Source organism: Phyllobates terribilis, unplaced genomic scaffold (assembly GCF_046119375.1).
Source record: "Phyllobates terribilis strain yellow unplaced genomic scaffold, ASM4611937v1 Scaffold_10__3_contigs__length_209671492, whole genome shotgun sequence".
NCBI lineage: Eukaryota > Metazoa > Chordata > Amphibia > Anura > Dendrobatidae > Phyllobates > Phyllobates terribilis.
The window spans coordinates 129,720,900-129,739,380 of NW_027362770.1; the positions used below are offsets into that span (position 1 = coordinate 129,720,900).

Consider the following 18,481-nt stretch of genomic DNA (forward strand, 5'->3'; position numbering starts at 1 on the left):
CCTCCATATATATATATATATATATCCCTAACAGGGCTCCCTCTGGTGGTTTGAGGTGGAAGGGTGGAGGTGTCTGTTTGTAGTGAGGGCCTCTTGTGGAGAAGTCCGTCCATGCACCCTTTTGGGTCCTGTGGTACCTGTAGTAGCAGGGTGCCACACTCCCATAGAAGTGGAGGGAGTGGGGTCACACATTACAAAGGAACAATAAATCTCTGCTTTTTCAAAAACGTAGATGCATGAATTGATGATAAGTGGTGTCCTTTTTAGCACACAGTAATATTCTTGCTATTTTAGATCTTTAGAGGTCGATATGCCACAGGGGTTGGTAGAAATACTATTTTGTGACTTATTCATTAACTTTTCATGCTGCTTTCTAGAACTGAACCGCATTGCACATTAATAGTACATTATGTTCTTTATTATAAAACTTTGCAGAATATTTTCTATACACGTGACAAGCATCTTGGTGCAGACATGAAACAATATACAACAGTGACAACAATGAAGGACACAAAATCATTTTTTTGCAATATGGTGTTACATGAAGCTCATATACAAAATATACAAAGGTATATTGGTAGCGTACAATATTATTATGGCTCGTGGATTTTGGTTTAGTATTTGGAACTTTACAGCTGATAAAAAAAAGAAAAATATGTTTCATTTTCCAATTGTCTTAATAATAGAAATGAAAACAATAAATACATTTAAGGCTTCATTCAGACGTACATTTTTTCATGTATGTGTTCCTTACTTGTTTTTCATGGATATATAGCAGAGATGCTATAAAAAAATCACCTGTCTAATATCTTAACTAGGAATGAGCGAACCCGAACTGTCCGTTGCTCTGAACATGGACTTCTCCCGGTAGTCCGTCTTAGTGTTTGGAGATCCGGGGGGAAGGAGGTTGGGTAGGGAGAGAGAGAGACCAAAGTTTCGATCCCCGTTGACTTTTCTGGGGTTTGGGTACAGTTCTGGTTCCCGAATTGAACTTTAGATTAAAATTCGGACAAACACAACGAGCCCAAACATCCACAGGTCCGCTGATCCCTTATCCTAACGTGTATTTTAGTAAATACTTCCAGTAATAAAAGATTGCAGCATCTTTTTAATAGAACTCTGTGTTGTGCCATTCTTCCTCTCGGAAATGTATTATTAAATTGACAATTGGGTGTTGCCATTGCCCTGGTCAGTGAGCACAGTATCACATTGTCCAATTAATTCTGACTTTGTAAGGACACACCTATTTAACAAGGAGACTTCCAGTTGTCAATTAATTATTTTTTTTCCTTAAAGAAGAACAGAGGAACAGCACAATGAAGAGTTCTAAGAAAAGATGCTCCAGAATTGGAATTTCATTGAGCTTAAATTATGTTCAGAAGTCACATTTCCAATAAAAGGGAATCCATCGGTAGGATCAAAACCATCTATATGGGCACGTAGGTCTTAGGAAGCTGAATAAAATGATACCTTGATATCTGGGATCCGATGTCTTATTTCAGAGAAATCCACGTTTTTCTTAATATGTAAATGAACTGTTTAGATCTATGGGCCGGACATAGATCTCCCTGAGAATCTGCCTCCAAAGTTTATTTTAATTGAATGAGGTTGTTACCAGTGTGAGACATGTAATGACCGACAGTCTGCTCTCCTGATCTACATGTCTCACACTGGTAATGTCCCCTTATCTGGAGGCAGATTCTAAGAGAGATCTATGTCCGGCCCATAGATCTTAACAGCTCATTTAAGAAAAATGTGAATATCTCTGGAATAAATCGCAGATATCAAGGTATCATTTTATCCAACAATATTGTCCTAAATTCTACTTAATCCTACCCAATATCACTTTTTGATTATATTGACAGAACAACATTTTATTGTATCCCAAGTCAAAAGTAGAATTGTGGTATGTTAGTAAAAATCGAATTAGGTTATTTTTTCCAAAAATCTAATTCAATTTTTTTAATCCTTTTATCTGACTTTTGTAATCACTGACAACTATTTATTATCCAAGTAATATTTTTTTTTAAATGAAAATAGATTTTTCTCATTCGATTACAAGATGTGCAATCAGGACAGTTGTGAATCAAAACAACCAAAAGATGAAATTATACTAAAATAAAAAAAAAATGCTAATATAGATTATAGATGTCAGGATTTCAAGGAGCTGCTATAATATACGCAAAATGTACGTATAAAGAAGACCTAGTATAAGAATATTCCCCAATCCCCAGACATTGTGGCTTATTGCACAATATTTTTGCTTGTACGACAAATTAAGCAATTGTTACTCTATTCTAAAGTAAAACATGTTGCCACATCCGTTCTTCCCTTTTTTACTCTAAAGATTGTGTAGAATGTGAACTATACATTTGGATTATTTTTGCATTCTTAGTATGATTTCTTGCAAACATAGTGAATGATGATATCGTTTTACAAAGTGCTATAGAAAAAACACATAATATAAAAAAAAAAAAAAAAATAGTTAAACATATATAGGTCGCAATAACAAAATTATATAAACTTTGATTTTGTCATAGTACCATTAACAATGTGCAGATTGTCTCTTCAGAGAGGAAGAGGACTAGAGCTCTAGTGCTACCTATAGGAAGTAGCAATCATTAAAGTAGGTGGCACTAGAGTTCTAGTCCTCTTCTTCTCTGAAGAGACATTTTACATATTTCCCAGGAGCATTGTGGCTTAAAAGTCTCCTCACCTTGGCATGTCAGGCTTGACATGTCACTCTCGACAAGGAGAAACATTACCCCTTGGATACCATTATCATGGGTCTTTATAAAAGGAGCTAGAGATCAAAAGTAATGCAAAGAAAAAGTCGAGGAGCAGCCTGTTGTAACCCATCAAATCACTGTGCTAGAAAAATGTAGGTTGCAATCTTTTTTTGCTCATGGCCCTAGGTCTCTTTCTGCGCCATGCAACCTCCCAGTTGTATGGAGCTTTCATATGGCACCCCTAAACTTCTGCGGAACCTTACCATCTTATGCCTTCCATTACATATGGAGCTTTTTTTCCAATTATATAAGAATTAAAGAGCTTGTTCAGTCTTAAAGGGAACCTGTCACCAGGTTTTATCCATATAAAGTACGGCCAACATCTTTCAGTCTTCTGTTACCGCATTCTGCTATGCTATATATATGTCCCTAATCCGCTCTGTAAGGCACAAAAAATTGCTTTTATCATACCGGAGGGGGCTGGTCCAATGGGCGTCTCTGGTTTTCATCCGATGCCTCCTCTCTTCCTTCAATCATCGTCCTCCTTCTCAGATTTGTGTGGATGATGCATCCTACATCATCCACACAGTGTCCCCCATCCCGCTCCTGCGCAGGAACACTTCTCTCTGCCCTTCCAAGGGCAGAGCAAAGTACTGTAGTGCGCATGCGAGGGGAAAGGCCAAAGAGCACCGATGACCCGTAAGTAAAGCCAGTGCATGCGCATTACAGTGCTTTGCTCTGGCCTCGGCAGGACAGAGAGAAGTGCGCCTGCGCAAGAGCGCGATGGGGGACTCTGTGTGAATAAAATAGGATCGTCATCCACATGAAGCAGGGAAGGAGCGTGGCAATCTCAAGAAGAGAGGAGGCGCCGGATCAAAATCAGAGATGCCCATCGGACTGGACTGCACTGTCTTTGAGTATAATAAAAGCTATTTTTTGTGCCTTGCAGAATGGATTGGAGAGATATATACAGAATTCTAGAATGCTCTAGCAGAGGGCTAATAGGGGCTGGCCCTACTTTATATTGGGAAAACCTGATGACAGGTTCCCTTTAAGCTACAAGTCTACAGTTACTCTATGTGACTGCAGACATGTGGATCCTCATATCAAGCACAAACGCGCGTAGGATTCTCCGGTGCAGCTGCTGGCAGTGAGCAGCCACATTTGTACTAGACTGTATCTAGCCTCACTCAATACACTTGCATTGAGCGACGCTGCACACTTCTAGTCGACCTGTGACCACATGTATGAAAATAACATACTTGTGATCATGTGCCTGCCGCTATGACTGCAGACTTGAAGCTTCAGACCAGACAACCCCTTTAAGGTATGTTTCATCGGATGCTGAATTATAACTACTAATATGATGCAAGGACTCAAGCAGCATGGGACTCCTGTATACCTCCATACATGCATCTACACATGGCTTTGTAGCTACTGGGGCAGGTAGCAGCTGAACTTGTGCCCTGGTGTCCGAGGACCCAAAAGACCCCTGCTACATAAGAAGACACTGGTATTATAAATAGCACCTGGTAGATGGTCATTCCCTTACAGATTTAGCATTGTGGTCCATAAACTGTAAGTTCTTCCATGTGAATATGAACCAACTCCTCAATTTATTTTGTATACACTGTTAAAAAAGAAAAAAAAAAAAAACCAGGACGACAACCTGTCAATTGAAGATCTACAATGTGCACATAGGGTAAAATAGGTAACTCTAATTTCCTTCTGCGTGCAAAAAGGCATATACTGTATAATCTCTTGATTGTACTCATTGATAGACGATTCAACTTGAAGCTATTCTCAAATTCTTTGTTTCCAACTGTTAAAAAAGCAAACAAACAAAAAAACAGGACGACAACCTGGTAATTAAAGATCTACAATGTGCACATAGGGTAAAATAGGTAACTGTGATTTCCTTCTCTGTGCAAAAATGCATATACTATATAATCTCTTGATTGTACTCATTGATAGACGATGCAACTTGAAAACTATTCTGAGAGTTGTCAGGTTATTTTCCACAGTTTTCATTAGATTTTTAAAGGAAGTCAGGGTATGCAGAAATTGTGACTCACTGAAGGGACATAGAGATCTTTACCAGAAAAAAAATGATTCATATTTTATGCATTAATGTACAACAAAAAGTATAAAACCCTAAATTCATTTATAAGACATTTTATTCAAGAGGTTTTTCTTTTAAAAAACATTATTGTACCATAAAACAAAAAGAGATTTTACTCACCCTCCCATAGTCCTTTTGGCTTCGGTTCCGATCTTTGTTGAATGACTTCAGCTGGTCATTGAGCACATTGGTTCCAAAGATGCTGAGCCAAGCGATTGACTGCAGTGTTGTAGTCATTATTTCACCTCTGCAGCTGATCAACAAAGACTGGAACAGCATCAGAGAGGCAGCACTAGACCAGGAAAGGGTGAGTAACATCCATTTGTTATTTTAGACCTCTGAGGATTTTGTCAACCTAATGTGGATGCATTGTATAATTGTATAGTACCATGTATTTCACAAGTGAAAGCTATAGGATCTGAAAAAGTTGCAGTCCTATGAAAGACGGGGTTCAGGGGCCACAATACAGATTAGGGCTACCGATTTCATAATCTTTTAGCATATTGATCGTCTCCCTTTGTTTTCCATATGATATATGGTTTGTACCATCCAGAATCTATAGGTATTTGGTTAGTTGGCACCAGCGTAGATATAACTGGTAGATAACAGTTACAATATAGATACAATGTACATATTTCTTACATATTTTTATGACCTCAATATATTTTTCAGTATAAGTATAGTATAAAATGTAAGCAAACGTAGTAAAAGTTACAATGTGAACGCATTAAACATATAAGTAAAAAAAAATCTAGAGATTAGCATAGCCCCCAAAGTCAGTCACAGACAGACGAAAGGCTTGGCTTGTCCCTTAGTTATCACCTTCCATTCATACTTTTTCTTTTGGTGGACGGTCCAGCCATCACCATACCATTATATTCCCTAAATTGGATTGTAAATATAGTGCTGACTGTCTAAAAAAAATAAACTTCATTGATACATGTAGATGTAGCCAAGGATTGCCTGAGAGGGAACTGGCCCTTCTAACCAACCATCATATACATTCATGAGGCAGGCTAAAAAGTTACAGATGGTATACCTAAACTTCAACCCATCTAAGGGCTCATGCAGATGTCTGTAGATCTCGGTTGGATCACGGACCGCAATTCAAGGACTGGTTGCAGGTCTCCCGACCCGAGCATGACAACCTCATTGAAATGTATGAAGTTGCTACGCCCTGGTCGGGCAACCACGGCCAGTCCGTTGCATTAGGTTCCTTGATTGGACCAAAATCTATGGACGTCTGCATTAGCCTTTACTAATGGTTGCGGTTCCCTTCTGGCCATGGGTCAATAGCTCAGTTGGTTGTTCCACCCTTGGCTGTAGCTACATTTATAATTGGTAGCTATCACTCTGCTTTAAAGATCGAGTCCATTTCGGATTCAGGGATGAAGAAAGTCATGATTACAAAAGTCTTCTGAACAACCAAGATATACGTAGTCACAATGCTACAAATGTGCAATTCTTTTGCTACAATGGAAACACTAGTCCAACCTTAGATGGGCTTATAAAAAGCTAAATGGACCAATGCCACCCTGGTAATATTGGCGAACATTGACCAGTCTTTGGTTTCACCCCCAAAAATGGCTGACTCCATTGAGTTTGGACATCTCATGAAAAGTCTTAGAAACGTTGTTCTTCTTATGGTCTTCTCTAGATGTGTCTACACAAATCTTAAATTCATCTTTAATATATTGCACTTATCTCTTATGTTATGGCTCTAAGGACGTGTTTCCGATATTGATAGGAAGCTTGCTTAGGATTCATCAAGCCTTGAGTAGATCTTAGCGCTTGATGATGTTTTTGGCCTTCACAGACACATTGAAGTCTGATATTATTGCATAGAGTTGGAATGTCTATTCCATTTATGGTGCCATGTTCCATAATTAGGTCCTTGCTGTTGATATGTTCTACAGGAAGCTTTCACTCTCCAGCTCTTGATTCGGCTGCTCCAGAGGACTGTCACAGGAAATTGTAGAAGATGTGTTGCCTTCTTGCAGTGTGGAGCTGAGTATTAAAAACATACAACTTACATTAGACCTCTATTTCCAAAATATTTGACCTATTACATTCTATAATGTATTTGTTATAAATATTAAAAGGGTCCGCTCACTTCTGCGTCATCACATCGTCAGCTATCTTCCTTGTTGCATGTGTGAGCTACGGGTATTGCATAGGACAAGTGCATGGTACCTGCTGCTTGCTCCCATAACTGGGCAGGTATCTGTACAGGTGACATCATCGGCCTGACTTAACTCCTGATGCAGAACTAAGTGGAGCTGCATTACCCCTATAAACGGCTAAAAAAAAAGATCTTTCATGGTGTTTAAAGGGGTTGTCCAGCCTTAGGCTACAAGTCTGCAGTCATGCTATGTGACATAGACTTGTAACCTTGACAAGAGTAACTGCAGACTTGTGAATACTCACATCACACGCACTGTGTGCTTGAGAATTCTCAAGTGCTGGGAGTGGCGGGTGCGTGTCCGCAAGGATGTGATTTGCATACATGGGGTCACATGCAGACTAGACGTGTGCAGTCTTACTCAATCCAAGTATATTAAGCGAGGCCGAAAACAGTCTAGTAGGACTATGGCTGGAAATATGGAAATTGCATAATTGCGGTTACATGACCGGCAACCAGAGAATTCCAACAACGCGCAGTGCTTCCGATGTGCGGATTCACAAGTCTGCAGTCACATAGGCTACAGTGACTGTAGTCACTCTAAGACCTAGGAAAGGTGATGATGTGTCAACATCAGGGCGACTTTCCATACGAAAGTAAAACACATTAAAACTATTTTTTTCTAGGCCAAACAGTGTTAGAAAAAAAAATAGTAATTTGGATTGTTTATGCAGAAGAAGGGATCGGCAATAATGGCTCGATGTGCTTTGTACAATGTCCATTTTAGGACATGATCAGATATCAAAATCAAACATCAGAATGATGTCAGTTTGAGGCTAAATACCCTGTCTGACAAGTGATTCTGACAAGTGACTTTGATAAGTGACTTTTACAACTGTAGTAATAATAATAATAAAAAAAGTCACTGTTAGCTGATGGGACTTGAATCCAAGTTTCTGTGTCCAGAAGCCACTGCTCTAACCACTGAGCTATAAACTCAGTTGATAAAACCTAGGAGTTCTATTTGGTTATATGATTTTCAGTGCAAACCTGTCTGAAACTGATTGGGACTTTCAGAAATACCTCCTCCAAGCCAAATTCAAATGATGTTTGATTTTGATGTGTGAGTCTGATGTTTGACTTTCTTCAAACATCAGAATCAAAATCTCAATGACTTTTAGTCACCCTGAGTATTTTCATGGTGACTTCAAACTAAAACTATGTTTGACTGACTCGCCCCCTGGGCCGTGGGGCACCCAGAGCCGGGCTTCAGTGCGATGATGGGGGTAGTAGTGACAACCTGGTCCCGTGGCTCAGGGTGGTCAGACCAAATGCTGTGGCAGTGTATTTGTAGGTTTTGAATGTTTGACTACGCCACCCATGGATTGAGTATTTTCATGGTTGATCTCATAAGACAAGAAAAGCTGCAAGTTACTTGACTGGATAGCTCAATCGTAAGGCATCAGGCTCTGAAACTACAGTGTCAGAGTTCAAATCCCAATCGGAATATTATTGTTATTATTTTTTTTTTTTAATTATGCCTATTTAGCTCACAAACTACAGGGGTGTTTTACCTTTAATATCTGACATTCTGATTGTCATCTTAACGTATTAAGAGTTTCAGACACGCTGCCTATTTGCATGGTAAATTACATAGCCAAAGTAAATTAGGAGGCAATGATTTACTACATATCTATTTCACTGTACATTTGAATAATTTCTTAAAGGGGTCTAATGATAACATTTCTTTATTGTAAAAAAAAATTTCCATCCACCCAAGAACTGGCTGCAAACTTCCAATTTACTTTTGCTATGTAATTGTTATTATATATCACTACCTAAATATTCAAATAATGAATCTACAGTTTAATGGTAATGCATCTGTGTCATGTAGCGCCCCGACGGTTCGGTTGCTACAGGGGTATTGCACCTCAACCAGAGGTGTGATATTCCACTCCCAGGTAAGGATGGAGTATGGACCAGGGCTCAATAGCTGCATACACACACTCACCCCATTTCCGGGGGACAGCTCAACGGTGCTCCCATTTATATATATGCAGAAAGAAAGGTGGAGAGAAAGAGGAGTAGAAAGGCTCCAGAAACAAGAAGGCAGTAGGGACCCTAAGAACCCACGAGATAACGGGTGAAGGGTCGGGCAGAATAAGGGTACCGGATTCCCAAGTTGGTGGAGGTAAATCATCCCTCAGCCAAAGACCGGAGGTCGTGATCATCTATTGGTGCGACCCCCTGCTACACCCACTAGGAAGGCACCACATAGGGTCAGGGAAACCGGCGACAGGTTTCACCAAGAGAAGGCCCGAGGCAGCTGGACAGAAGTGTGGTCACTGGTGGGGCACGAGAGGCCAGAGAAAGGACAGAAAGGGGTCCTGTGCCATACTCCTGAATTGCCTGGGGGTTGACCGAGCTCCTCACCTGGTGGACGCAGCTCGGCTCGGGCAGTCATTCCCTGCAGAAGTGACTCGGATAACAGCTGTGAGTAAAAGACCCTGGACTGCATCACTGACTCTGTGTGATTTATGCTGCGCCTGCACCATCACCCCCAGCATCCTATTACACTGCCCTGAGGCTACACTCTTCCCGTGGAGAGTTATCCTATCCCTGTGCTGCATATCTACATCAGCCTCAGCGGTCTGCCTTGCAGCGGTGGTCCTCCCTGACCGCAATCCATGGGTGGCGTAGTCGGACATTCAAGACCTACAAATACACTGCCACAGCATTTGGTCTGACCACCCTGAGCCACGGGACCGGGTTGCCACTACTACCCCCATCATCGCACTGAAGCCCGGTTCCGGGTGCCCCACGGCCCAGGGGGCGAGTCATCTTTGGCGTAGTCGGCAGGATTGTGACCAATCCGCCACAAACGGGTATTGCGTGCCTGAAAAGAGACTGTTTCACTGTATTAAAAATGGCGCCCGCCCCAGAAGAACAGACAGACGCCATAATGTGCGTGCCAAAAGACAACAGGAAGCCACCTCCCATCGTGGGCCAGGTCCCAGAATGGCGCCAAAGAAGGAGCCCACCCCCAACAGCCAGGAGTGCGGCTGTAGAGATTTCCATTAAGGTGGGGGGCTGCCCCTGAGAGTGATTGTCAGCAGATTGCCCCAGGACCACCCCCAACAGGGGCGGAAAGAGAAGTAAACCGCGGGGCAGGGTGTGGTTTGGATCAGTTTCGCCAGACCACACCCAGAGATGGAGAAGAGCGTCAACTCCAGCACCCTGGCAAAAGGCCTACTGCAGGCTGAGGTGGCCCCGTACAGCCTCACGGAGCTGATGGCTCAGCTCCCCGCAGAAGACCCTGAGTTCCTGCGGACTGCGCTGGAGGAGCTGGACTGGAGGATGGTCCGAGCGCAGAGGGACGTCGTCGCCGGGTGGAAAGAGGAGATGGCCCGGCGGGTCGCGGCCCGGCAGCAGGAGACACTGCCAGCACCCGACAGCGTGCCTGCCCCCGAGGACGGAGAAAGGAGACCGGAGGCTGAGGACGACGCTGCAGAAGAGGCAAGTAAGGCGGACGCCCCTGCCCCGGGTCCTGACACCACCGTAGCCGTACAGCTGGATCCCGTCGCGGAGCCAGAAGTCCAGGGAGCCGCTGCAGCTTCCACGCTCCCGCCGCAAACACCTAGGCCACGAGCACCGTCGCTGAACCATGCCCCCCGTCGTGCCCTCTGACCCCGAGCGCAGAAGGAAGCGGCCCGCTCCAGGCCCGGTCGCAAGGCCTGACCACTCCAGGCGCCTCCCGACCGCGTGCGACCCCGGTCCCAAAACCACCACCTCTGGGCGCGGACCTGTACGCCCAACATACGGGTCCGGATGGACAGCCCTTTACCTGGCCGCCCGGGTGGGTTAATCCTTGGCAAAGGGGAGACCCGTCCGCGGAGACCGGAGCTCCTCTTCTTCCACCCCCGCCTGACCCACAGCCTGTTGAAGTTCCCCAGCTCCCGGTCAAGGAGGTCCAGTATGAGTGGGACCCGACAGGAGAAGACCTTATGGGGTTCTCACAGGAGACGCGGGCGGCCGCAGCCTGCAGACGAGAGTTCTGTGACCGACAGGTGGCGCAGTTTGAACGGGAGAGGCGGGCGCGACGACAGAGGCAGGAGCGGCTACACGCCCGGAGCGCGGAGCAGAAGATGCGCGTCCGGCGAGACCCCCAGGCTGCGCGAGGTCCCAGAATCATCGGGACCGTCGTCAAATTCCAACAGGTGCAAGGATGGGGTTTCATCCGGGACCCGACCACGGACACGGACGTGTTCGTTACCCGTAGAGATATGGAGAGTCACCTGCCAGAAGGCCACCCAGAACGAGATCTGTTCCCGGGAGACTTGGTGTCCTACACCCGACACCGAGGCCTAAAGGGATGGTATGCCCTTCATGTCCAGCGGATAAACGAGGAGCAGCACCCTGAATCAGAACCTGAGTATCAAGAGGACCCGGACGGGTCTGAAGATCAATATGAGGAGGAAGAAGGAGCGTCTGGAGGACACACCGCTACTAGTAAGTGGCAGAGTACCTGTGTACATAGTTGCCCGTCAGGGCAAAAGGAACTGTTTGGGTGATACAGAATTGATCCTGATTGAACTGTTACCTGGCTGAGGACTGAGAGCAGCCATCCCTCTTCCCTACCTGGCTGAGGACTGAGAGCAGCCATTCCCCTTTCCAACCGGCCGAGGACTGGGAGCGGCCAATCCCCTGTAAATAGTTGCGCTTCTTAAAGCGCCCCCTACTGGTTTCATAAAAGAACTGCAACGTCTACCTCTGGACAAAGTGTCCCACATGTTTGAAAGTTTGCTGAAGTTTTGCACTTATTGAAAAAATGGACACCTGGTCGCAAGTTGCACAGTGGCCAGTGAAGAAGAGAATTTACTAAAATGTTTTATATGAAAAGTTTTATATGCTGCTAAAAGAGTTACATAGTATTGGAAATGTTTTATATGATATATGACAAAAGAGTTCGGGTAATATTAAAAATGCAGTATAATGTCTAGTAAGAGAAATGTTTCCCATAAAGGGAAGTTGAATAATGCCGGCCGTTTTCTAATGTAAAAAAGTTTTGAAAAAGTTTTGCATGTCTTGTAAATCAAATGTTTTTGCTCTTTTCCAGCCCGAGGACGTGCTGTGGTTTACCAGGGGGGAATGTAGCGCCCCGAGGGTTCGGTTGCTACAGGGGTATTGCACCTCAACCAGAGGTGTGATATTCCACTCCCAGGTAAGGATGGAGTATGGACCAGGGCTCAATAGCTGCATACACACACTGACCCCAGTGATGTAGGAGTAGAAGGGGACGGTTTCTGGAGCATAGGAAGGAGCTCATTGGTTGCAGGTCACCTGAGCTCAGACACAGTGAAGCAGATAAAAGGTGGGGGGCATCTTAGGAGAGGAGTGAGTTGAGAGAGAGAAGGAGTTCAGCCAGAGAGGGCTGACAGGGAGCTGTGGCTCAGCCTGAGCTCAGCTCCATGAGGCAGGCCTAGGGTGAAGGCCGGAGCCAGAAGGGAGAAGAGGAGAAGGAGAAGGAAGAAAGGTGGAGAGAAAGAGGAGTAGAAAGGCTCCAGAAACAAGAAGGCAGAAGGGACCCTAAGAACCCACGAGATAACGGGTGAAGGGTCGGGCAGAATAAGGGTATCGGATTCCCAAGTTGGTGGAGGTAAATCATCCCTCAGCCAAAGACCGGAGGTCGTGATCATCTATTGGTGCGACCCCCTGCTACACCCACTAGGAAGGCACCACATAGGGTCAGGGAAACCGGCGACAGGTTTCACCAAGAGAAGGCCCGAGGCAGCTGGACAGAAGTGTGGTCACTGGTGGGGCATGAGAGGCCAGAGAAAGGACAGAAAGGGGTCCTGTGCCATACTCCTGAATTGCCTGGGGATTGACCGAGCTCCTCACCTGGTGGACGCAGCTCGGCTCGGGCAGTCATTCCCTGCAGAAGTGACTCGGATAACAACTGTGAGTAAAAGACCCTGGACTGCATCACTGACTCTGTGTGATTTATGCTGCGCCTGCACCATCACCCCCAGCATCCTATTACACTGTCCTGAGGCTACACTCTTCCTGGGGGGAGTTATCCTATCCCTGTGCTGCATATCTACATCAGCCTCAGCAGTCTGCCTTGCAGCGGTGGTCCTCCCTGACTGCAATCCATGGGTGGCGTAGTCGGACATTCAAGACCTACAAATACACTGCCACAGCATTTGGTCTGACCACCCTGAGCCACGGGACCGGGTTGCCACTACTACCCCCATCATCGCACTGAAGCCCGTTTCCGGGTGCCCCACGGCCCAGGGGGCGAGTCAGTCACACATAGTTTTGGTTTGAAGTCACCATGAAAATACTCAGGGTGACTAAAAGTCATTGTGATTCTGATTCTGATGTTTGAAGAAAGTCACACATCAGACTCACACATCAAAATCAAACATCATTTAGAATTTGGCTGGGGGAGGTATTTCTGAAAGTCCCAATCAGTTTCAGACAGGTTTGCACTGAAAATCATATAACCAATTATAACTGCTAGGTTTCATCAACTAAATGTATAGCTCAGTGGTTAGTGCACTGGCTTCTGGAAACAGAATTATGGGTTCAAGTCCCATCAGCAAATGGTGATTTTTTTTAAAATTATTATTACAGTTGTAAAAGTCACTTATCAAAGTCACTTGTCAGAATCACTTGTCAGGATCACTTGGCAGAATCACTTGTCAAGATCACTTGTCAGGATCAATTGTCAGGATCACTTGTCAGAATCAGTTCTCAGACAGGGTATTTAGCCTCAAACTGACATAATTCTGATGTTTGATTTTGATATCTGATCATGTCCTAAAATGGACACTGTAGCGTTGTTCGATAATGATTGACGATTGCATAGTTCAAAGGTAATCCCTCAAAAGAAAGCAATACAATTATTTATAAATATGTTTTTACACAGTAGTAGATTGACATTTCCAGATTTCTATAGCTCACTTATGAGCTTTGCTGTGTAGCCTGAGACAGAATGAGCAGTGTCTCCTCATTAGAGGGATTTAATAATAGATGACAGCTCTATTGTATTATGGACACCTAAATAAGGTACGATAGTAACAATATACACTATGCACATGGATAAATAAGGCTTTGCTTCTGTTTCCTCTGTCATCCCACATTAAAGTATGTTCACATGAGTTTATTATGTGGATTTTGAAGATGATCCACTTCAAAAATACCTTCAAAGAGTATGTAAAGCAGATCCCGCTTCAAAATCCACATCAAAAACCTGTGTGAACATACCCTTAAAGGGAATATGTCACCCGATTCATCCTGCAACTTGAATAAGAGCCTGGCTGCATGGTTTTTCCAGGTGGAGCTTAGACTAGTCTCGTCTCTGGCCGGATATTTATATACTCTACAGTATATATATATATATATATATATATATATATATATATATTAAAGATATACTTGATTGCAATCGTGAAGCCAAGCTGCAATTTATACTGGACAGCATGAATCAGGGGACAGGTTTCCTTTAGGCCACGTTCACACGTTCAGTATTTGGTCAGTATTTGGAAGCCAAAACCAGGAGTGGGTGATAAATGCAGAAGTGGTGACGTGTTTCTATTATACTTTTCCTCTGATTGCTCCACTTTTGATTCTGGTTTACAAATACTGATGTAAAATACTGACCAAATACTGAATATGTGGCCTTAAAATACGCATCAAAACAGTGGTGGAAATGAGAAAATCCTCTAATTCCTATTCACAACACACACCCTGTACTAACGATACTGGCATGGTGCAGCCCTAAAGGTAAAGATAAGATGAGGTTACCCAGGGTCCTGTTTTTTCCTAGTGATTGACTCACGATTTAATCCCACAGTGCCATTCCTAAAAGATTACTTTACCTTGGTCGACTCTCTGTGTTCTCATTCATCGCATTATCGGAGTCTTCGGGCTTGGGGTCGGGCAGAGGGATAATGTAATCGCTGTCATTTGGTTGCACAGTCGAGTATAGAATATTGGAAATGCCTTCTCCCTCATAGACAGGGTTATTTATTTTCGTTGCTCTGGGCCTCACTCGAACCACAGCGGGGTGATCACTTCTTAAGAATTCTTCATTCACTTGTTTGTATCGCTATATAATAAAGGAAAAAAAAACATTATTTTATTCCCAATTTTTTATTCATGCTTTTGCTATGTTTTGCATATTTTAATCCTTTTATACCCTTGACAAAAGTTGTGTTCACTGTGGGGAACGGTCTTTTGAAATGTACAATATACCTGTTTGTAGCCATCGACTAAAAGGTTTCCTGTGAGAGTCACCAAGTTGGAAAAAGTTGGCCTCTTCTCAAACTTTTCATCCCAGCACTTCTGCATAATATCATAGCTGTAAAGAAAAAGTCTGGGTTACCCTTTAAAGGGACACTGTCACCAGATCAAAAGTGACCAGTTTTTGCTGTTATTTTCTTCCCACAGCTCCCCTGTGTTTCCTGATTTCGCTTTTTTTTTTTAAATCTGCCATACAGTTCCAGAGATAAGGACCTTTTTATTTATTAGAAAGGAAAAAACTACAGGAGACAAATACGTGGATAAAATTCATGCTTCAAAATACACGTGTGTGTATGGTCAATTAATCACGGTATGGATAAAAAATAAAAAGAAGGGACAGTCGAAGATAATTATGAGAAACCAAAAAAGAGAAAAACTTTGAAACAAATGTCCAATAGAAGTGTGTAACAATAGTTTATTACAATAAATTACAGGTGACAACATGGGTAACAGACAGGGAAAAAAGAATATAGAAAAACAAATGACAAAAAAGAAGACACCATCGCAGAGTCATATAGAGAAAATTCCTTAATATAACATGATCACATGTCCTGTAGTGGCCAATATAGAATGAAGTAATCTTATATACTCACAGCTTAGTGATTTTTACTGCCTCACAATGGCGTCCACCCCGACGCGCGTTTCAGCGTCCAGCCTTCATGTTATATCTAGATTTCCATCGGCGTATTATCACCTAATATATCACTTGACAGCAGCACATAATCCATTCTCCTAAACATGATCAAAATTTATGAAGACATGTATTTAAATATACTTATTATTGGGTACCTTAAGTGGGCCTTATTTGATTATTCTGGCATTTGGTACTTTATTAAAATATATTTTGTGCATAACCTAAATTAATTTTGCATGATCTATTAACATTAAATACTAAGCATTAATCACTTTATGATGTATTCATTCATTCATTCTATATGGGCCACTACAGGACATGTGATCATGTTATATTAAGGAATTTTCTCTATATGACTCTGCGATGGTGTCTTTTTTTTGTCATTTGGTTTTTTATATTCTTTTTTCCCTGCCTGTTACCCATGTTGTCACCTGTAATTTATTGTAATAAACTATTGTTACACACTTCTATTGGACGTTTGTTTCGAAGTTTTTCTTTATTTTTGGTTTCCCCTTTTTATTTATTGCTATTCTTTACAGGGGGTGTGTCTCACAGAGTGATACTAAAGACACACCCCTGAGAATCCTGTGAGCCACGTCCACTTAGTAAAGTCCATAAAAATTTGCACAAAATGAAAAGGCCCATAACTCTGGAATAATATGTCAGATTTAAAAAAAAAAACAGGATACTCAGAAGAGCCGCAGGAATAAAATCAGAGCAAAAACTGGACACTTTTAACCTGGTGACTGGTCCCCTTTAAATAGCTTATAGAATAAGATTGTGCTATACAGTATATGTATAGTATGTAAGAAGAAACCATTTTTGATCAAATTACTACTAGATCAATTAAAATAATTTCAAGTATCCATGTTGTTCAAAGTGTATTAACCAGAGGTGGAACCAGATGTTCTCATGCTCCAATGCAAAATTAGGAACAGGGCCTCCATTCTAGCCATAAAATTACTGATATTTTCTTACAGCATGTGGCAGAGAATCTTTTTGGACCCAGGTACAACTTCTACGACTACACACTCTATAGCTACTCCCCTGGTTGTACTTTCTTGTAAGTTGCACTTGAAGGGGTAATCGAGTCAAAATAAAATTCAGAATTTTAATACATTTTATGAAGAAAGGACGTGTGCTAATCTCCTTACAGGTTACTGTTCAGAGGGAAGTTCTTCACAAGTTCTTGCCACTCAGTAGCTAAGAAGATGTTGGCTACCAGAACTGGGCCATCGTTCTCTATGTGCTCCTCAAGAAAACGATAGTCTGTCTTTATGTTAAGCACTCCCTTGTTGATGTAGCTTCTACTTCATGTCTGGTTCTTCTCCTTCACTTTCTTTTTAATTAGTGGGATGTGTTTCTTACATTTCGTTTTTCATTTCTTTTTTACTTCCTGAATTTTTATTTTATTATTTTAATCACAAAATTAATGGTTAGGACAAATTGCAAGCAAACCAAATGTTTAGTACCGTTGACTTGCTTTAATAGTATCCCATTGCATCAGTATTCCAATTTAGATAATATATCACCTAATGATTCTTAGATGGATGTGGGTCCACACAGTCATCTCTCCAGGCACAAGATCGTGCGCAGGAGCAGATGTATGGAGAACAATGCTAGGCTATCTTTGCAAGTGACACAGGCTTTGAATGGTGTGTAGTAATGAGCGAGCATGCTCGTTACTCAAGATTTACGAGCATGCTCGGGTGTTTTCCCAGTATCTTCAACGTGCTCGGGTGTTATGCCTGAGTCACTCTGTGCGCATGAGTTGCGACTGTTTGACAGCTTTAATATATGTGAGGAATGCCTATTTCTTAGGCATTCCGCACATGTATTATAACTGTCAAACAGTCACAAATCATGCACACGGAGTGACGCAAACATAACACCCGATCACGCTGAAGATACTCACCGAGCACCTGAGCATACTCGCCGAAAGGGTTAACAGAACATACTCGCTCATCACTAATGGAGTGCAGAGCACATGCAAGACCTGGTGTTGTATTCCACTGCTGATAGCTACAGTCTTGTAGCCGAAGGGAAAAAGACCGAATGCTGGACGTAATGATTTATAAATATAATGTCCTCTCATTGGCCCAACAATATCACTTCTAATCTCCAATATTTAATCCCAAACACACACTTATATCGACTTTACACCTTATCCCTAGATCAGTGTTCGCCAACTCCCGACCTCCAAATCCACCAACAGATCATGTTTTCAGGATTTCCTTAGTATTAGAATTATCACCTGCACCCTATTAAGGAAATCCTGAAAACATGATCTGTTGGTGCCTCACGAGAACTAGAATTGGGGAACATTGCCCTAAAAAGTGACTATACATCTTGCATGTGGTTATAGGAAGTTTCGCCCCCAGCAGTTTGTCCCCAGCAATTTACCCCCAGCAGTTCGCCCCCAGGTACATTTCGCCCCCACACATTTCGCCCCTATCATTTCATCCCCAGGAAGATTCGCCCCCGCACATTTCGCCCCCGCACGTTTCGCCCCCGGACCAGGGCGAACTGGGGGCGATTTGTGCTGGGGTGAAATGTGCGGGGGCAAA

The 18,481-nt window shown here is 42.9% G+C and overlaps 1 protein-coding gene across 2 annotated transcripts in view; it reads right to left on the minus strand.

Annotated features, from left to right (window-relative positions):
• Positions 1-402: 402 nt before the first annotated feature.
• Positions 403-18,481, minus strand: part of PDGFRB (platelet derived growth factor receptor beta) — a 196,318-nt gene continuing 178,239 nt past the window's right edge. Inside the window, exons 21-24 of one of the 2 annotated variants that reach the window (XR_012250914.1) lie at positions 15,233-15,338; positions 14,857-15,086; positions 2,671-6,858; positions 403-2,584 (exon numbers count right to left, since the gene is read on the minus strand). Coding sequence is in view for 1 of the 2 variants with exons in the window: in XM_073649784.1 (XP_073505885.1) it covers positions 6,762-6,858; positions 14,857-15,086; positions 15,233-15,338 (433 nt within the window). In the remaining variant the exon portion in view is untranslated. Of the gene's footprint in view, positions 6,859-14,856; positions 15,087-15,232; positions 15,339-18,481 lie in introns of both variants that reach the window. The other variant, XM_073649784.1, reaches the window with a different exon arrangement.